Source organism: Salmo salar, chromosome 06, assembly GCF_965601325.2.
Source record: "Salmo salar chromosome 06, fSalSal1, whole genome shotgun sequence".
Lineage (NCBI taxonomy): Eukaryota > Metazoa > Chordata > Actinopteri > Salmoniformes > Salmonidae > Salmo > Salmo salar.
This window is the reverse complement of record NC_138296.1, coordinates 44125059-44147265: the sequence shown is the minus strand read 5'-3', so window position 1 is coordinate 44147265 and position 22207 is coordinate 44125059. Positions and strand designations below refer to the sequence as shown.

The 22207-nt window shown below is 44.7% G+C and overlaps 1 protein-coding gene across 1 annotated transcript in view; it reads right to left on the bottom strand.

Annotated features, from left to right (window-relative positions):
• The window catches only part of LOC106607294 (inactive phospholipase C-like protein 2), a 94691-nt gene extending 78430 nt beyond the window's left edge, over positions 1 to 16261 (bottom strand). The window contains exon 1 of the mRNA XM_014204112.3: positions 15699 to 16261. Coding sequence (XP_014059587.1) covers positions 15699 to 16022 — 324 coding nt within the window. The 5' untranslated portion in view covers positions 16023 to 16261. The remainder of the gene's footprint in view (positions 1 to 15698) is intronic.
• Between the last annotated feature and the right edge of the window lie 5946 nt (positions 16262 to 22207).

Below are 22207 nucleotides of genomic sequence, written 5' to 3'. Positions count from 1 at the left end.
CTTTGTCTCGCTCTACCGCCATCCGTGTTCTAACACTCCACAGAGCAGTCTTGTAGCAGGCATTGATCCATCTGTTATCCCCTTACCGCTGGCACAGCATGGGTTACTTCCTCAGTCATCTTTGGCCAATCCCTTGCATAATCACACACACACACACACACACACACACACACACACCTTGTATTAAGACCATATCTTAAGGCTTGTACACATTACACCGAACGTGGCTCTAGCATTTGTCTGCCGATCGTTCAGCGCGCCGTGTTTTCGGGACCACCCACTGTAGACGGCCAACTGCCAACATTTTCACACGATGTAGAATCGGTGCGCACTCTGTTCAGAGGTGCTAAGTACTCTCGGCCAGCTAACACTATTGGTGTGTCTGAGCCCTTAGCGATAACCATGTCTAACACCCAACACATATAAACACATGGACATGTTCGCAAACACACACGCGCAGCATGGACAAACACACACATACACACTCATCCTGACCCATTAGACCAAACCCGACCCCAATCCCAGGCCCAAATGCAGCAACCTCTAACACACACACACAATTGGATTCCTTCTGTCCTTGGCTTCTGATACAGTCCACTGCACACCCTTTATCCCACCCTGACCTGCAGAACCCTTTTGATTCCATCTAAAAGGGTTCTAAAAGGGTTCATCCGTGTCCCTATCTAACACTCTGCCGTTCTAAACTGGGTCGCTGTATTAAGGTTTGTCCTGATGGGTGTCTGATAGGATTCTAACAGGCTGCACTGCATGTCCCTTTCTGCTCATTTTATCCAAATCAACAGGTAAAGCAACGATGATCAACTTAGTGGCATCCATTTAATCATTCACCTGCCAGTCTGTTTTTTTTAATCGATGCTCAAAAAAAAGACATGAATTAATAGACATTAGTTCATGGATTAAACTAAGAGAAGATCAGCTTCTCCTCTGCATGTCCCCGTAGCACTTTCTGCAGTACAGCTCTCTCCTTCTCTCTGCTGCTCTCCTCTCAGCGCTGGATCTCTAGTTACTGCTCAGTCTCAGTATCAAATTACAAACTCGGCAAACACTGCTTTTACTCTCTCCATCTCCCTCTCTCGCCCTCTCTCTCTCGCCCTCTCCATCTCCCCCTCTCCATCTCCCCCTCTCCATCTCCCCCTCTCCATCTCCCCCTCTCCCCCTCTCCATCTCTCTCCATCTCTCTCCATCTCTCCCCATCTCTCTCCATCTTTCTCCCTCTTTCTCCCTCTCTCCCTCTCTCTCTCTCTCCCTCTCTGACACACGTACTGACCATCACAAACACACACACAAACAAACCTCTCATACACAGCGTCCTCGCAATCTTCCTCCCTCTCTCTCTCTCTCTCTCTACTTGAGACACTGACACAAACACAAATACACCCACACACAGTGACAGACTTTAATGCTCAAACACAAACATACGTCACACACAGAGAGTGGTGTAAAGTATTTAAGTAGAAATACTTTTAAGTACTAGTGTTTTGGAGTATCTGCACTTTACTTTGACACCGTTTACTAAAGAACATAATGTACTGTTTACTCCATACATTTTCCCTGACAGCCAAAAGGACGTGTTACATTTTGAATGCTCAGCAGGACAGGAAAAGGGTCCAATTCACGCACTTGTCAAGAGAACATCCCTGGTGATCTACTGGCTCTGATCTGGTGGACTCACGAAACACAAATGCTTTGTTTGTAAATTATGTCTGAATGTTGGAGTGTGCCCCTGGCTGTCTTAAAACCGTCGGGTTTGCTTAATGTTCGGAATGTGAAATGATTTATACTTTTACTTTTGATAGTTAGGTATATTTTTGCAATTACATTTACTTTTGATACTTAAGTATATTTAAAACCAAATACTTTTAGACTTCTACTCAAGTAGTATTTTACTGAGTGACTTTCACTTTTACTTGAGTTATTTTCTATTACTCAATACTCAAGTATGACAATTGGGTATTTTCTCCACCCAGTGCACACAGTCTGTTAGCAGTCTTCTGTTAATAAAAAGCTGGGGATAACTTAAGACCCCTGGACACAAAGTTGATCCCTGACATATTATATTTGATATACTTCTGGCTGACACACACACACACACACAAACACACACAGATAGAGACATGAAGGATATACTCGACCAGCCCCTTACACACATATGCAAACACACTCCAAAATGCATACAAATTATTTACGATTAGAGTTTGTGTGTATGTGTGTTCGTACGAGTGTGTGTGTATTTGTGTGGTTACGGCATCCGTGGAATGCCAAAGTAGCAGTGTGTCTGCGCCTCTGTACTGTAGGACCTAACTATAACCCACTGCGAGTGACACACAAGGACAAGAGCATGAATAAAGCAATGACTACTCAATACACAACCACATCTAACACATTAGTTCCAACGTGACAGAACGCAAGCCACCAGTGCTATGCGTATGTTTACCTATGCTGTACCTATGTTAGCCAGCAGCGTAACATCCTGCATCCTCACTGCTGGCTCGGAAGTTAAGCAGGGTTGGTCCTGGTCAGTCCCTGGATGGGAGACCAGATGTGGCTGGAAGTGGTGTTGGAGGGCCTGTAGGAGGCACCCTTTCCTCTGGTCTAAAAATATCCCAGGGTGGTGACTTGGGACATTGCCCTGTGTAGGGTGCTGTCTTCTGGATGAAATGTTAAATGTGTGTCCTTACCCTCTGTGGTCACCAAAGAGCCCATGGCACTTATCGTAGGGGTGTTAACCCTGGTGCTAAATTCTCAATCTGCCCATCATGGACACCTAATCATCACCCAGCTTCCAATTGGCTCATTTATCCCTCTTCCTTAACTATTGAGAATGTGTTCTCAGTCAACTTACCTGGTTAAATGAATGTTTTGTCATTTTTGGGGCTGTACATGTGAATCAGTGCTATGATCAAATACTAGGTAGCCTGGCGAGGGTAGGAGCGTTGGGCCAGTAGCCCAAAGGTTTCTGGATTGAATCCCTAAACCGACAACGTAAAAATCGTCCATTCTGCCCCCTGAGCAAGGCAGTGAGCACCCAACTACTACTCCCCCGGTGCTAATAATGTTGATTAAGACAGCCCCCCTACCTGACTGATTCAGAGGGCTTGGGTTAAACGCTGAAGACACATTTCAGTTGAACACAACGCGCAACTGACTCGGTTTCCCCTTTTCTATGCTGCTCATTCTCTCTCACACATGCGCACAGACGAACACATGCACGTCCACTCCAAGTCCAAAGGGAAGTGCTAAATTGGAAGGAGACATGTAATTAACCCATCACAAAGCAACAAACTGGTTCTTTTCTGTTTCCAAATCGACTGTCACAGAGGATGGGGAATTTTCCCCTTGTTGAGAAAAATTGCTGTCTGCTCGCTTGGCAAATTCCATTTCAGATGACACTCTACACACAGCCAGAAAGACAGACACACCCAAAACAAACACACACACACACACACACACACACACACACTATACACACACACACTTAGTGAAAGACAACGAATGTCTTAAAGAAACACGTGACTGAGCACACAAGCACACACACCTCCTATACTTAAAGCCCCAGTTCTTCCTCCTCATTCTTTGCCATCTGTGCCAAGGCAAGCGGTGGCACCATCTGTGAGTGGCTGGCACGGTCTGGCACGGTCTGGCCTGCCAATCATCAACCACATGGGTAAATACACAAGTACTGGAATAGACTGACTGACTGTGTGAGCCCTCTGCATGATGGGCCCCTCCCTATGAGGGGCCCTGTGATCTATAGACTACAGCAGGATGTACACCAACCCCATCACATTTCACTTCACAGCCACAAAGATACACAGGGACTTGGTTGACAACGTTGGACTTGGTTGAGGACATTTGGCTTGATTCAAAACATTGGGCTGGTTGAGGATGCTGGTTGGTTGGCTAAGAACAAATGAAAGATATGTGCTCATTATTCTAGGGAAGACAATCCCACCACAGCCTATAAATAGGCTGCTGACTGGTCTAGGTCTGTGAACTGGAGTTTTAGCACTGTGTGGGGATAGAGGAACTGAACTGAAGAGGCCACATGTGGCGGGAGAGGCAACACAGAAACAGCTCTTAAAACACAGAAGCAGAGAAGGCACAGAGAGACAAGCAGCACAGCACCAGCAGAGCCATGGGTCCCTGATCTATAGGACAGTTTACACCTCCAAGCGACGTTCCAAGCGACGAACACACACTTGCAGAATCACTGTATTTAACCAGGGGCAAAGTGTCCGCACTGCAATGTGTTATGTGCAAAACACATTATGGCAGTGTGTAATGTCAAAGTCTCACTCTCAGCTCTAACTTATGCAAACACACACTCTGTACCATGCAGACACACACACACACACACACACACAAGTTTATTAAGCTTGACTAGAGCAGTGTCCTCTCTGACAGTGTCAGGGCACGAAAGCACTATAATTGCCACTCTGTGAACTAGGCAGGCTAGGCAGTGGGCCAATCAGAATTACCCTGTCGCTGGAAAACTGGGTAGAGGCCTGGGTAGAGATAGAGATACAGACTAGAGGTCGACCGATTATAATTTTTCAACGCCGATACTGATACCGATTATTGGAGGACCCAAAAAAGCCGATGACGATTAATCGGCAGATTTTTTTTTACATTTATTTATTTGTAATAATGACAATTACAACAATACTGAATGAACACTTATTTTAACTTAATATAATACATAAATAAAATCAATTTAGCCTCAAATAAATAATGAAACATGTTCAATTTGGTTTAAATAATGCAAAACAAAGTGTTGGAGAAGAAAGTAAAAGTGCAATATGTGCCATATAAGAAAGCTAATGTTTCATTTCCTTGCTCAGAACATGGGAACATATGAAAGCTGGTGGTTCCTTTTAACACGAGTCTTCAATATTCCCAGGTAAGAAGTTTTAGGTTGTAGTTATTATAGGAATTATAGGACTATTTCTCTCTATACGATTTGTATTTCATATACCTTTGACTATTGGATGTTCTTATAGGCACTTTATTATTGCCAGTGTAACAGTATAGCTTCCGTCCCTCTCCACGCTCCTACCTGGGCTCGAACCAGGAACACATCGACAACAGCCACCCTCGAAGCAGCGTTACCCATGCAGAGCAAGGGGAACAACTACTCCAAGTCTCAGAGCGAGTGACGTTTGAAACGCTATTAGCGCGCACCCCGCTAACTAGCTAGCCATTTCACATCGGTTACACCAGCCTAATCTTGGGAGTTGATAGGCTTGAAGGGGTGGGTATAATTTGTGGAACGTTCCAACAGGAATCTGTTCCAAAAAACGTAAAGTAAAAGGTTGCCAACCAACAACGCATACAAAGTAGCAACGCATACAAACCTAGCTAACTAGCTGCCGAATAGGCATCAACTCACCACGTAGCTTATTCTTAATGTTTGTCCATAGGCAACCAGAGTGAGGACAGACATTTTTCGGAATAAACGTGATGAGTAAAAAAACGCAATGAAATAGACCTCTCCCTACCCGGTATCTTATTCTGCCGCTATACAACTTTGTATGCGTTGTTTTTTGGCAAGCTTGTTATTTACGAAGTTTTTGGAATAGATTCCTATTGGAACATTCCAGAAATTATACCCACCCGGCTTGAAGTCATAAACAGCGCAATGCTTGAAGCACAGCGAAGAGCTGCTGGCAAAACGCACGAAAGTGCTGTTTGAATGAATGCTTATGAGCCTACTGGTGCCTACCGCTCAGTCAGACTGCTCTATAAAATCATAGACTTAATTATAATATAATAAACACACAGAAATACGAGCCTTAGGTCATTAACTTCTATGGGCTAGGTGGGACGCTTGCGTCCCACCTACTCAACAGCCAGTGTAATCCCGTGGCGCGATATTCAAATACCTCAAAAATGCAAAAACTTCAATTTTTCAAACATATGACTATTTTACACCATTTTAAAGACAAGACTCTCGTTAATCTAAACACACTGTCCGATTTCAAAAAGGCTTTACAACGAAAGCAAAACATTAGATTATGTCAGCAGAGTACCCAGCCAGAAATAATCAGACACCCATTTTTCAAGCTAGCATATAATGTCACATAAACCCAAACCACAGCTAAATGCAGCACTAACCTTTGATGATCTTCATCAGATGACAACCCTAGGACATTATGTTATACAATACATGCATGTTTTGTTCAATCAAGTTCATATTTATATCAAAAAACAGCTTTTTACATTAGCATGTGACTAGCATGTGACTAGCATTCCCACCGAACACTGCCGGTGAATTTACTAAATTACTCACGATAAACGTTCACAAAAAACATAACAATTATTTTAAGAATTATAGATACAGAACTCCTCTATGCACTCGATATGTCCGATTTTAAAATAGCTTTTCGGTGAAAGCACATTTTGCAATATTCTCAGTAGATAGCCCGGCATCACAGGGCTAGCTATTTAGACACCCAGCAAGTTTAGCACTCACCAAAGTCAGATTTACTATAAGAAAAATGTTATTACCTTTGCTGTTCTTCGTCAGAATGCACTCCCAGGACTTCTACTTCAATAAAAAATGTTGGTTTGGTCCCAAATAATCCATTGTTATATCCAAATAGCGGCGTTTTCTTCGTGCGTTCAAGACACTATCCGAAAGGGTAAATAAGGGTGACGAGCATGGCGCATTTCGTGACAAAAAAATTCTAAATATTCCATTACCGTACTTCGAAGCATGTCAACCGCTGTTTAAAATCAATTTTTATGCCATTTTTCTAGTAAAAAAGCGATAATATTCCGACCGGGAAAGCCTGTATACGTACAAAGAGAGAGAAAATAAATACATCTCGGCCCTCGTGCACGAGCGTGAGTCTCAGAGTACTCTGACCAGCCACTATCCAAACGCGATAATGTGTTTCAGCCAGAGGCTGCCTCGATATCATTCAGCTTTTTCCCGGGTTCTGAGAGCCTATGGGAGCCGTAGGAAGTGTCACGTTACGGCAAAGATCCTCAGTCTTCAATAAAAAGAGCCAAGATGAACAACAACTTGTCAGAGAGGGCGCTTCCTGTTTGGAATCTTCTCAGGTTTTTGCCTGCCATATGAGTTCTGTTATACTCACAGACACCATTCAAACAGTTTTAGAAACTTTAGGGTGTTTTCTATCCAAAGCCAATAATTATATGCATATTCTAGTTACTGGGCAGGAGTAGTAACCAGATTAAATCGGGTACGTTTTTCATCCGGCCGTGTCAATACTGCCCCCTAGCCCTAATATGGTCGAATCCGGAAACTATCATCTTGAAAACAAAAGTTTTTTCTTTCAGTGAAATACGGAACCGTTCCATATTTCATCTAACGGGTGGCATCCCTAAGTCTAAATATTCCTGTTACATTGCACAACCTTCAATGTTATGTCATAATTACGTAAAATTCTGGCAAATTAGTTCGCAACGAGCCAGGCGGCCCAAACTGTTGCATATACCCTGACTGCGTGCAATGAACGCAAGATAAGTGACACAATTTCATGTTAGTAGGCAATATTAACTAAATATGCAGGTTTAAAAATATATACTTGTGTATTGGTTTTAAAGAAAGGCATTGATGTTTATGGTTGGGTACATTGGTGCAATGACAGAGCTTTTTTTGCAAATGCGCTTGTTAAATCATCACCAGTTTGTCGAAGTAGGCTGTGATTCAATGAGAAATTAACAGGCACCGCATCGATTATATGCAACGCAGGACACGTTAGATAAACTAGTAATATCATCAACCATGTGTAGTTAACTAGTGATTATGTTAAGATTGACAGTTTTTTATAAGATAAGTTGAATGCTAGCTAGCAACTTACCTTGGCTTCTTGCTGCCCTCGCGTAACAGGTAGTCAGCCTGCCATGCAGGCTCCTCGTGGAGTGCAATGTATGGCAGGTGGTTAGAGAGTTGGATTAGTAACCGGAAGGTTGCAAAAACGAATCCCCGAATCCCCCCTGAACAAGGCAGTTAACCCCCGTTCCTAGGCCGTCATTGAAAATAAGAATGTGTTCTTAATCTGACTTGCCTAGTTAAATAAATGTGCAAAAAGTTATAATAATAAAACAATTAAAAAATATATATAATAATCGGCAAATCGGTGGCCAAAAATACCGATTACCGATTGTTATGAAAACTTGAAATCGGCCCTAATTAATCGGCCATTCCGATTAATCGGTCGACCTCTAATACAGACCTCTCTACCCTCTAACACTCAGCTCCCTCCCTCGCTGCTTATCATCCCCTGGCTCCTGGCTCGCCACACAGAAACTCAACCATAGGGTCAAGAGGGACAAAGGTCAGCGACCTCACTTCCTCCTTCCTGTTGTGGTTAGTTAAGGTGTGGCTGCGTTCTATTATGACCTTTTTTCTCAGCTCATTATGATTCGCTTTCAGTATGTCTCAGACTACTACAGTATGTTTGTAGAGTAGCAGATTTCAAGAATATATCTGGCCCACATTGCTGAATGCTGAGGTAATTTTCCTTTGTTTTGGTGGCTAGCGCTAATACCGCTCGACTAGCCGATGTGTGCTGCACCGTGACTAACCACAATCTAAAAGCTGATGCTGAGCTCACTTCCTGTTGCGGAATGACTGGGAGTATTCAGTTTCACCATTTCTCTCCACACTTTCTTCTCCCCCTATCCTTTACTGCCTGAGGGAAGTGCAGAGCTGGTTTATTCAGTGGACTAGTAACAACGAAAACACCTGGGGAGGAGTAGAGAGAAGGTAACAACGGAGATACGAATGCAGTGGTGTGGACGTGTAGACATTGTCCACCGCTGGCCAAATCAAACAGATCAGCTGCTTGCCCAAACACAGCCAGGTAATCCAGGAGGAATCACTGTGGTTTTACCTGTTATTCTCTCATTTCTACCACTTTAATTAAGGGGGAAAGAATAAAAAACTCTGAAACAGAAAGTGTTTATTTTTCCATTCCTTAAATCTGGTTAGTGGGATTAGACTGAAGCTGGAGTTTCAGGATTTCAGGCCTCCTCCAATGGCATCTTAATGGGGGGATTGGATACTTAAAGGTGCCAGTCTTGGGTGAGGGGAGAGAGAAAAAGAGAGGGGGGCGTAGCCCCCGTTGAATGGGCTCTCGAGTGATTTTGGATCTCTAGACAACATTCCATCAAATACACTGACATTATGCAACTGAGGGCAATGGAGGACAGTGTGTGAAGGGGAGGGTGAAACATCAAAGGTTAGTTAACCCCTGTTCGATCATAAGTATTGCTAGAGATGAACACTTTGGGAGAAGAAGCTAAAACTGTTAAGAGGTCACAAAACCTTCCGGAGGACAACCTTCTGAAAAATACCTTATTGGAAATTCTTTCTAACGATTCCCAATTCGGATTCTCATCTTTGTCATACATATTTGATGTTTTAAAATGACAATGAAAAGACATTTGGTTTCTTTTCATTGTTGTACTTCAGCATATCGGCCATCATATCCTTTTATTGGCATATTTTTTATTCTCTCTGTTTTCCATGTCTTTCCTTCAGTCAAAACTCAGAACAAAAAGAAGAGCTAGACATCCAATCAAAGGAAGTCACTTCAGTCAGAGAGGGGAAGTGAGATCTGAAAGGCCACCAAACGACATGTCAGATGACAAGAGACTGTCGGAGTGGCTGTTGCTGCAACGATACCGCCACATTCATTCATCACACCAGCACCATAGTGGCCCAAATGGCCCAGGGAAATATTGAGCGGATATAGTCTGAATATTACTCATCGTTACTTCTCCATTTCAAATGGCCCGAGTGGAGCAATTAACCCTCAGATCGGTAGATCACCCTGTGAACGACTCTAAAACCAAATACCGCTTCACTTCTCACATCAGACAGCCACATTTCATTAACATTGAGACCTAATTTCAGAGACTTCCACAGACATTTCGATCAGACTTTTTCCAGAATCCAATGATATTTTAGCTGCTCTTCTGACATCAGAGGACCACATAAACCCTGTACCCCAAATAACACTGTCCCTACCACTGCCACTGCCTCTGTCTGTCAGTATCACCACTGTTGCTTTGTAAGGCACGTTAAAATGAGGTGTTTACACACACACCCCAGTGTCCAAATAAATCAGTTCAAAAAGCTTCTTTTTTTTATCTGGGCCCCAATTTCACACACAGCTGATTGAGGTTCCTGTTCACTTAGCACAAGTCATTATCCCCAAACGAAACAGATAAAAGGAAAGATATGTAATAACAAATTAAGGAGAGCCCCCCATGAAACAAGAGCATGGTTCTACCACTTACTCTTCTCTCAGTACTGTTACAAGAGTTCTGCTCTGAAGCCCTGGCCTGGTGCCACAGTAAATAGTTTAGGACCAAACAGGGATCTTTAGCATGAAGCTTCACTGCCCATATGGGACGGACAAAGAGACCAAATGCTTCTGTGTGTTTGAGCGGCTAAGATGAGTTTATTTGTGAGGTACTAAAATATTCGAGAAACCCTCACATTGGACCTTATGAGGCATCGGTCTTCAAAGGAATTGGCAAGAAAAGAGGTGCTTGAGAAAATGCCAGTCAGAGAAATCTGTTTGCTGTTCGAACAGTGCTTTCAACTGGGATAGGAGGATGGGCATTCGCTAGTATTTGTGCTCGTGATCCACAATATGGACTCAAGCATTATGGACTTTGAACAAAGAGTACACGCTATTTACTTTTCATTTATCATAATATTTTACCTCCAAAAATCAAACTTGATGTCCAAGAGCTTTTGGTTTCCTGCTGTTAGTGTTGATTGCTTTAACTTGGGATGAGAGGAGGATTGGATAGGTGTGCTCGTGCACGTGCATGACTTATGCAATATGTTGGACCTTTGCATGTCAATGCCTCATTTTGGATCCAAATAAAGCATTTGAAATGTGTGCGTTTCACAGATGGCTGCTTGGAGATCAACAGCCAAGAGAGTCCCAGAAGACTGAGCATGCATAACCACCTGCCATGATCCAAATCCATCTTCATCTACCCCCCATCCTCTTCCTCATCCTTTGCCTCCCCTTCACCTCATAGTCCTCTGTCCAGAGTGAGACTGTGACAACTTCATTTCCATGATGTCTCTGGGTGGTCTACCATAGTGATGGAGATATGGAGACATTAACTGTGCTCTTTAATATTCAGAATCATTGAGAGCATCTTGACTGGCTGCAACACCACTTGGTATGGCATCTGCTTGGCATCCAACCGCAAGGCGCTACAGAGGGTAGTGCATATGGCCCAGTACATCACCGGGGCTGAGCTCCCTACCATCCAGGACCTCTATACCAGGCGGTGTCAGAGGAAGGCTCTAGAAATTGTTAAAGACTCCAGCCACCCAAGTCTGCTCTCTCTGCTACCGCACGCCAAGCGGTACCAATGGGATCCATCAGCATGTAATCAGTGGTATTTGAGAAGGATCTGACTGAGTTCTGGTGTGGATTAAGTAAATCCCAGGATTCAACGTTTGGGGAAAGAATTCCATGTTTTCCCAGGGCAGCATTGGGATCAATCTGGGGCTTGGGGAATTTCTGGCCCTGCCGAACTAGATAAAGACTATGAGGCATCTGGGTAAATTTATAAGGGCTTTATGTATTTAATGACTGGAGGGGGGTGGAGGTGGGGTTTTATCCAAAGCCAAGTAGTGGTTATTGGGTAAAGGTCGAGAACGGAATTTCCCCCACCACACCACCAGAACAGGGGGAATGGTTTGACAGACGCACCTCAGAGTCTACGCTCGATTGAGAATGAGATTCCTTTCTATATGTATAACCTAGAATCAGCTCTTTCCTTGAATGCGACTGGAGCTGGATTTAGATATGACCTAGATTTAAAGGAGTAAGTAAGACTGCTGCACTCAAATCAGAGTTCTTCTGATACCGCCTATCCAAAACATGCATTAAAACATCATTGTAGAATGTCGCCATCTATTTAAAAAATATCCCCTCTCTATCTCTATAACAGACACATATCTCTCTCTATCAAAGAGAGAGATAGAGAGAAGGGGAGACAGATAGAGAGTCACACAGAGAACTAATCTCACTCTCACACTCTCTGAGTGCTTGACTAATGTATTATAGAGCCATTTGACCAGGAGTGGTACAGGATAGAGAGCTGAATTACTGTTAGCCAGACTGTTAGCCAACCAGAAGTAGGACACACTGGGTTAATAAAGAGGAAAGGGGTTTAATAAATGACAGGATGAGCTGATGACCAGCCCCTCCGTGACATGACTGGGGACTGGGGTGAGGAGTTGGTGAAGAGAGGGAGGGGAGGGGTGTGGTGGCATGCAGTTGGGCTATATGGTAGGTGCCAACAGCTAGCTCCGTGACCACAAAGCCCTGTGGTTAAGTTTCTGTGTATTACTCTGTAGAACATCTGTTATTATTTTATCCCGTCATGTTTTCGCTCTGCTTTTGTCATGCTGACAATGTTCATCCTTCCAGTAACCGCTCTGGATAAGACTTTGACCTTTTATTTGCTCCAGAGGTCAAAAACCCCTCAGAGCGTGCAATAGAGGGAGGGAGGGAGGAAGGGAGGGAGGGAGGGATAAAGAAACCCATTTTGGTCACAACAGTGCTTGGGGAAGATCCTTCCTATCCCTCTCGGTCTGTGCTGGCAGGCCGGCAGGCCGGCAAGGCAGGCAGCCGTCTTCCCAACAGTCAGCTAAAGTGAGGCAGGCCGGGCAGGAGCCTGCAGCTGTCTACAGCCCTGCTTAAAAAAACCAGACTGGAACAGCCCCCGGTCAACCTGTCCCCATCCCCTCCAACCACTTTAGAAGCCCTCCCGTCCCACCCACCATGGGAGAGTCACTCACCACGCCAAGGGGGTGACAGCCTTGCAGGATTTGGCTGGTTCAACAATATACACACAGATGGGTTCTCCACTGCTCCCTCATGCCATACACTGACACGTCAAGTCCAAACAGGAGGTTTAAAAAATAACGAGTTGTTTTCAATCCTCCGGAATAACTCTGTAATGAGCACAATGCTGTAATTGCTCATTTGCCTCTCTACCCCACTCCCCCTTTAGTCCGCTCAGACCCCTCAGCTCATGTTTCAGGCTGATGAAACGTGTGTGTGTGTGGGTACTGAAGTTCCAGCAGCACTACACATGAACTACACTAGCACCACAACACACAACAGGATAGAGCTGGGACAATAAACCAAAAATGATCATTTATCGCGAGCATTTTCCTGATATGGTTCATTACGATACGTAGCCTATGAAATGTGAAGTTTGAAATGAAATAAGTGTGTTAATATGGGTGATTGTTATTGGGACAATTGATGGCTACAGCATCAGACTTGTAGTAGTAGTTTAAAGGAAACGTTTAAAAAAAAACTTGTTGCACATTAAATGTTAGAAACTATCCTTCTAAACTATCCTTCATCATCGCATCAATTCAGGCAATTTATCACAATATGGATTTTTTGGTCCATATCGCCAAGCTCTACTACAGGAGAGCTGACCCAGATTCCCATCATGCCACTCTCTATCTGTGTGTTCCCCATGTTGTGACTGACGACGAAGTTCACTGTGTTGCGACGTTCCTCTCTGATTCTATGAATAAACATGCCCTCTTGGCTGCATTCGCAGCAGAGTCTAAAAGAACCGCTGACCCTAAATGTTCTGTGATAGCGGTTCCAGAACACTCACCCTTTAGATGGACTATTTTACGCCCAAGGAAGCGTGTAGGCCTTTAGAAGACATACAGGAATAAAAACGGACGTCGGTGTGCTGTAGGACCAACACATCCATATTGGAATGAGAACAGGAAACGACAATGATGCTCTGATGCGCTGCTGAAAGAGGACATGGTTATCTAATTGGGTTATCACACGCAAGCCTGACAGAGTCACACACTTAGAACCTATGGTGAGTTGTCTGTCAACTGGCATTTCACGCCTGGCCTTCAAAGTGTTGACCCTAAATCCAGTGGTGAACTTTCCTCGACGTCAATCACGTAAGCCATACGGACAATTAACTCTTATCTACCGGGTCGAGGCAGTCTCTACATTACAGATGTATTTCTCTAGCGAAGGAATGAGTCTTCTTTACCGGTTCTACTTTTGCAGCATCTTTGATAGTACATCCTGGTCCTTCCAATAGCAACAGTTGGAGAGAGATCAAAGTTGCCACACAGCTGAGCTGACTTACAGAAGAAAACTCTAAACATGTTTATCACTATGTGCATCGCAAGAAATATTGCAACAAAGCCTTATAAGTATAACAATACAATGCCGTATGAACAGGACAGTACATTCGGAGAATAAGCTTTAGAGGATTTAAGACCTAGAGCATGTTGACAACATGAGCCGCTCTGCATTCTTGCCATATTTCTGTTATGAAGTTTGAACTTGTGAACGTCAGTAGATGGCTCCAGTTCTTTTGGAGGGAAGTTCGGAGTGGAGGGATTTAGGCCTTAGCCTCGAATTATACTATTCCATGGAATTTCCTGGAAGAACAGGCCCTGCTTTTCATCAACAGGGTAAAACACCCTGGGGTGAAGAGAAGCAACACTCAGGGACATTTTCTCAAGGATTCCCCTACACCTCAGAGAAGCGCATCAAACCAGAGAGCAGGCAGTGTTTAGATTTGTTCGCCCGCACATCCACAGGGAATTCAATAACAGGAGAAATAGATCGCTTTATGGTTTTATACCAGTTGCTAAGCAAACTGGCTCAAAATGACAGAATGCCACTCTCTCTCCAAAAACTCCCACCTCCACAGAGCTTCTCCACAGAACTTCTCCACAAGCCCCCCCACCCTGTCTGTCTGTCTGTCTGTCTGTCTGTCTGTCTGTCTGTCTGTCTGTCTGTCTGTCTGTCTGTCTCTGTCATGCTACACCATCTTACTGAAGACATCCTGGAGTAGGAGAAATGAGACTTGGGGGAAATAGTGACTAAAGGCAGACATGTTCTCCGTAATATGTAGGTCTATCATTTATGTTCGAAATTCCCTTGAGGAGCCCAGATTTTGTGGCTAGGCCTCATCTTAACGGTCAACAAACACGTTTTGCGTCTGACTTAAATAGCATTGCCAGTTTTGCTTTTACATAGTACTCTATTTACAAGTCTATTGGAACAGTACGGTAGTTCGACTACAGAGGCATTTTTTACTATCCAGGGAGGGAATGTCGTAACTGTTAAGACGAGTCCTTTAGCTGCGCTCATATCAGAGGACAACCTTTATTTCACCTTTGGTGACCTATAACCTTGCAGCAGAACCAGACGCAGCAGCTTCCCGCACCACCAGCACCTCAAGGCATGAAGAAGGAAATCACGCAAACTTCAGAGCATTGGATCAGTTAGTCCTGCCTTCTTTGTAACATTGTAACTGTTTCTGAGACTTGTAGCCTAACTGCGATTGATAGACCACATCATAACATTTCCCTCAGCAAAATGTTTACCCTGCACTAGACCATCCGTTTGTTACACAGTAACAACTCAGCATCCTTTAGTGTTATTATTACTGCTTTGTCACTAACAAACAGTTCACCTCACCCTGGGTCCATAACAATAGAATGAATCACAATGAGGGCTAGTCACTGGCTACCTGAAGGCTTCGTGTGGTTTTGCGTGAGCTGTGAGATAATGATTTCCTCATTAATGCAACCTTCAAGAGCTTCCTATGATTGACGTGCCATGATAAAGTAGGCTTCATGAAAACAAACCAACCTTCATAATGCCGCAAGGTGTGTTCACGCCTCCATGGCTCCTTTCGGCTGAATTGTCACGGCTGCTGCTGCCAGTCCGAGGACTCCCGTGGTCCATGTACCTTCCGTTGGTGTAAACTCCCTCCGCCCCATAGACCGGGTGCCCGTGAGCAAAGGCAGCCGCCGAAATGTCCAGGTATGCCCGGGTGCCAGTCGGAGGCTGCACGGTGGCGTCATTGTTGTTCAACCCCGCTATTTGTGTCGCGTCCTGTGCCGGAGAGGATGCAATGGTAGGATTTAGCAAATGTCCCGACACAGCCTCGGAAGCGTGTACCCCTGCCATCATCCACGGACGTTACAGCAACACATTCAACCTAGTGCATTGGCCCATTGTTTCAAAACATGAGTCCACGGCTGTGTAGCCCACATAAGATCATCAGTCCACCGACGAAGCGCAGTCCACTGAATCTAGGAGAGACTGATTGAACCGTCCGCGTCTGGCTGAACAAACTATTGTCGCTCGAAAACGAACAGATGGTGTTCCGTATGTGATCTGGTGTGATTAGCTAACTGCATGGATTCATAAGGAGTCCCCTTAGAAACAGTTCTGGCTAATAAAAAGGCGTTAATTAGCGTTTACACGCGCTTTCGTTTTTCTCCAAGCTTCTTGTTTGCGCCGAGGCTGCATGCAGAAGAACGTCTTATTCGCTTGGTCCCTACTCTTCTATCCGCTCTTGCAGATGTACATATGCAGTTATATACAATGCGCTGTTATGTGAGTTGCTCGCTTGTCCCCTCCCTACACGATCCATGTCCGTGTGCGCTAATTCACACACACACACACACACACACACACACACACACACACACACACACACACACACACACACACACACCCCCCCCCCCCCCCCCCCGTACACATTATTAACGTTCCTCACACACACACACACACACACACACAAACACACACACACTGAAATGATGTATGTTCATTCATACCACAACTTGTAGCCTAAGCCATTTCTAGGCTAAAAGACATTAAAGTATTAACAGCAGAGGAGGCTGGTGGGAGGATCCATAGGAGGACATGCTCATTGTAATGGCTGGAATGGAATATGGTTTCCATATGTTTGATTTGTTTGTATACCATTCCCTTAATTCCATTCCAGGCATTACAATGAGCCCGTCCTCCTACAGCTCCTCCCACCAGCCTCCTCTGATTAACAGGGAACGTGAGTGAAATATGTCTTATCATTAGGCTATTCTCTAAGGCTTTTCAAATGCATATTTATTATCAAACCAAAACTTAGGTCAGGGAGACTCTGGTTATTCCAGAGTGGCGCAGTGGTCTAAGGCACTGCATCTCAGTGCTAGAGACGTCACTACAGACGTCCTGGTTCAAATCCAGGCTGTATCACAACCAGCTGTGATTGGGAGTCCCATAGGGTGGCGTACAGTTGGCCCAGCGTCGTCCGGGTTAGGCCGTCATTGTAAATAAGAATTTGTTCTTAACTGACTTGCCTGGTTAAATAAAAAAATGTAATTCAGAAAGTCCCCTAACTTGCATTAAGAACAAATTGCCCTTTCTGGTGGCAAGGGCAAAAAGCTCCATTGATGCTGATGATCCTCATATTACGTATCCCTATGGGCGTTATCAACTTAATCTCAGAACCAAATGTTACATGCAGTCTCTTAATGAGACTATTATTATTTACAGGCCAGGCTTCAGTCCCAATCAGAGAGGAAGTGGCTTATCATCAACATTACCTCCAACACTAATCCACAGAGAATGTCACATGGCTTTCACTCACATAAACACCACACCAGGTGATTGGTGAGAATGAAAAGCGCAGGACTATCCTTGCTGTATCTATTCATACTGTAGAACAAGTGGTACACAACCAATCCCTGTGCCACAGTTCAGAATTCAACTGCTGCAGATAGAAACCCACAATATCAGTAATGATTAAATTCTGACCACAAATTAGCTCAATCACTTTCACTATCATCATTCAACAAATCTGGGAAACAAGGGGGGCAATTATCTCTGTGCAATCGCTGATGAATTCTACAAAAATCTTTATCGATCTACTTCAACCCCATCACATGATTTCACAGAAACTCATCATTCTGTTAAAGTGTTTTACCCCTAATGATGCAGGACAAACCCATTAACAGGGTTTCATCCCAAATGGTACCCTATTCCCTATATAGTGCACTACTTTTGACCACAGCTCATATAGGGCCCTGGTCAAAAGTAGTGCATTATGTAGGGAATAGGTTGCCATTTGGGACGAAACCGGGATCTTCACCATCAGGCAGACATGTCAGGGGAGGAGGAAGGAACGATGAACAATAAACACTCAGATAATACAGTTCAGTTATAATCCACTGAGAGGACAAATCACACCACAGCCAATTGGAAGGAGAGAAACCGTGTGCTGCTGCGGTAGAGATGCTCAGAGTGTTTGGTCATTATTGTCGAACCAAGTCATTATAATCAAATGCTGCAGTATGGATGAGTGGTTAGATGAGCTGCTCTGTGGTTTTCTGTGACATTGATGTGTCTTTGAATTGAAGGAGTGTGAACTAGGATAGAGCGTGCATGTTTGTGTATGTGTGTGTGTTTTCTTCCTTCCTGTAAACTTAAATGAGGGCAGTAGCATATATCCTGCGGCTGCCACATCCGTCTTACACCAGTCAATCTGCCAGTCAGCCAGCCAGCTAGTCAGCCAGTCAGCCAGCCAGCTAGTCAGCCAGTCAGCCAGCCAGCCAGCCAGCGGGTCAGTCTATGTACTCATTGACCAGAAACTACTTCTCAATGTGAATTATTTATACACAGCTGATTCTTCTAGAACACAGTAGTTCAGATGCTGGGCTAGAGAGATAGAGATAGAGAGAGAGTGAGAAAGAGAGAGAGGGAGAGAACAGTAGAGAGAGGGAGAGAGTGAGAAAGAGAGAGAGAGAGAGGGAGAGAACAGTAGAGAGAGGGAGAGAACAGTAGAGAGAGGGAGAGAACAGTAGAGAGAGAGAGAAAGAGAGAGAGAGGGAGAGAACAGTAGAGAGAGGGAGAGAGTGAGAAAGAGAGAGAGAGAGAGGGAGAGAACAGTAGAGGGAGGGAGAGAACAGTAGAGAGAGGGAGAGAACAGTAGAGAGAGGGAGAGAACAGTAGAGAGAGAGAGAAAGAGAGAGAGAGGGAGAGAACAGTAGAGAGAGGGAGAGAGTGAGAAAGAAAGAGAGAGGGAGAGAACAGTAGAGAGAGGGAGAGAACAGTAGAGAGAGGGAGAGAACAGTAGAGAGAGGGAGAGAACAGTAGAGAGAGGGAGAGAACAGTAGAGAGAGGGAGAGAACAGTAGAGAGAGAGAGAAAGAGAGAGAGAGGGAGAGAACAGTAGAGAGAGGGAGAGAGTGAGAAAGAAAGAGAGAGAGAGGGAGAGAACAGTAGAGAGAGGGAGAGAACAGTAGAGAGAGGGAGAGAACAGTAGAGAGAGGGAGAGAACAGTAGAGAGAGGGAGAGAACAGTAGAGATAGGGAGAGAACAGTAGAGAGAGAGAGAACAGTAGAGAGAGGGAGAGAACAGTAGAGAGAGGGAGAGAACAGTAGAGAGAGGGAGAGAACAGTAGAGAGAGGGAGAGAACAGTAGAGAGAGGGAGAGAACAGTAGAGAGAGGGAGAGAACAGTAGAGAGAGAGAGAGAACAGTAGAGAGAGGGAGAGAACAGTAGAGAGAGGGAGAGAACAGTAGAGAGAGGGAGAGAACAGTAGAGAGAGAGAGAGAACAGTAGAGAGAGGGAGAGAACAGTAGAGAGAGGGAGAGAACAGTAGAGAGAGGGAGAGAACAGTAGAGAGAGAGAGAGAACAGTAGAGAGAGGGAGAGAACAGTAGAGAGAGGGAGAGAACAGTAGAGAGAGAGGAGAGAACAGTAGAGAGAGAGAGAGAACAGTAGAGAGAGGGAGAGAACAGTAGAGAGAGGGAGAGAACAGTAGAGAGAGGGAGAGAACAGTAGAGAGAGGGAGAGAACAGTAGAGAGAGGGAGAGAACAGTAGAGAGAGGGAGAGAACAGTAGAGAGAGGGGAGAACAGTAGAGAGAGGGAGAGAACAGTAGAGAGAGCGAGAGAACAGTAGAGAGAGGGAGAGAACAGTAGAGAGAGGGATAGAACAGTAGAGAGAGGGAGAACAGTAGAGCGAGGGAGAGAACAGTAGAGAGAGGGAGAGAACAGTAGAGAGAGGGAGAGAACAGTAGAGAGAGAGAGAACAGTAGAGAGAGGGAGAGAACAGTAGAGAGAGGGAGAGAACAGTAGAGAGAGGGAGAGAACAGTAGAGAGAGGGAGAGAACAGTAGAGAGAGGGAGAGAACAGTAGAGAGAGAGAGAGAACAGTAGAGAGAGGGAGAGAACAGTAGAGAGAGGGAGAGAACAGTAGAGAGAGAGAGAGAACAGTAGAGAGAGGGAGAGAACAGTAGAGAGAGGGAGAGAACAGTAGAGAGAGAGAGAGAACAGTAGAGAGAGGGAGAACAGTAGGGAGAGGGAGAGAACAGTAGAGAGAGGGAGAGAACAGTAGAGAGAGGGAGAGAACAGTAGAGAGAGGAAGAGAACAGTAGAGAGAGGGAGAACAGTAGAGAGAGGGAGAACAGTAGAGAGAGGGAGAGAACAGTAGAGAGAGGGAGAGAACAGTAGAGAGAGGGAGAGAACAGTAGAGAGAGGGAGAGAACAGTAGAGAGAGAGAGAGAACAGTAGAGAGAGAGAGAGAACAGTAGAGAGAGGGAGAGAACAGTAGAGAGGGAGAGAACAGTAGAGAGAGAGAGAGAACAGTAGAGAGAGGGAGATAGCAGTAGAGAGAGGGAGAGAACAGTAGAGAGAGGGAGAGAACAGTAGAGAGAGGGAGAGCACAGTAGAGAGACGGAGAGAACAGTAGAGAGAGAGAGAGAACAGTAGAGAGAGGGAGAGAACAGTAGAGAGAGGGAGAGAACAGTAGAGAGAGGGAGAGAACAGTAGAGAGAGGGAGAGAACAGTAGAGAGAGGGAGAGAACAGTAGAGAGAGAGAGAGAACAGTAGAGAGAGGGAGAGAACAGTAGAGAGAGAGAGAGAACAGTAGAGAGAGAGAGAGAACAGTAGAGAGAGGGAGAGAACAGTAGAGAGAGGGAGAGAACAGTAGAGAGAGGGAGAGAACAGTAGAGAGAGGGAGATAGCAGTAGAGAGAGAGGGAGATAGCAGTAGAGAGAGGGAGAGAACAGTAGAGAGAGGGAGAGAACAGTAGAGAGAGGGAGAGAACAGTAGAGAGAGGGATGTTGGTGGAATGAACACATTGGGGAGGAAAATAAAGAAAAATGGGGTGGATGGAAAGATCGAGGAAAGGTGAGAAGGCGAGATGGAGGTGAGGGATACTACTGATGAGAAAAATAAGTCAAGAAGGAAGGCAAGAGGTTGGGGTGAGGTTGTCCCTCTCTCTCTCTCTCTCTCTCTCTCTCTCTCTCTCTCTCTCTCACTCACCCTGATTCATGTATTATGCATCTTCAGAAATAATTCAGAATAAGTCCTGCTTTTAAAAGTCCTGCTCCAAGCCTTCCAGCCAGGCTGTCTCACTTCAATGTTCAAATTCCTTTGGCGCCCAAGCCTCAAACTCAAACAGGAGCCCCTCCAGGACCCACACGGAGGAACCACACTAGGACTTATTAACCAAGGACCTTATCATATGCTGCATCACTGTAAACTGGTGCGCTAACACTCCTCCAATTAGGGAAGAAAGATGTTGTGATGAACAGATGAGGATGGTCCTACTCTACTGGGGAGGAGAATGGAATTATTATTAATGAGAGCTGGAGAGAGAGAGAGAGAGAGAGAGAGAGAGAGAGAGTGATAGAGAGAGACAGAGAGAGACAAATAGAGAGAATAAAAGAGAGGCTGTGAGAGATCAACAGAAAAGGAAAGAGAAAGCAGTTGCAGCTTTGTTTTCCATTTGACTATCAAGCCACTAACAATTAAATCACATCCTAGTTGATTTCCATTGAAGTTGCTTGTAGCTTCCTGTGACAGGAAGTGAGCCAAAGCTGTCTCCCTTCCCCCACCTCCCCCTCTGTGAACCACAGACGTATGAAGGGATAGCCATCCATACACCCCCCCACCCTCAACCCTGATCCCTCGAGCCCCTTTCCAGGAGAAGCCAGATCATTTTAGATTGTAGATTGATGACAATAGTATTAATTAGGGTTACCGAATCACAGCTGATGAAAGGCCATTTGACTGCTGGGTAATCTGACGGTGCAGGTCCCACAGGGTTTTTGTCCTGGAGGTTGAGGTCATAAGGTCAAATCGTTACCATGGAAGTTTTTTTTGTATACTTGCGACCCGGCCACATCTTGCATTTAAGACATTTGACCACAGACGTTACGACCCTCTTACCTCATTCATGCATTGTGAGAATTATTATGTATCAATACAGGAAATCAAGGCATTGATTACAAATGGATAGGGTATTCTTGTTTACCAATGCACAACATATAGAAAACATATAGCTACAGGGGTTTGTCGACATAAGA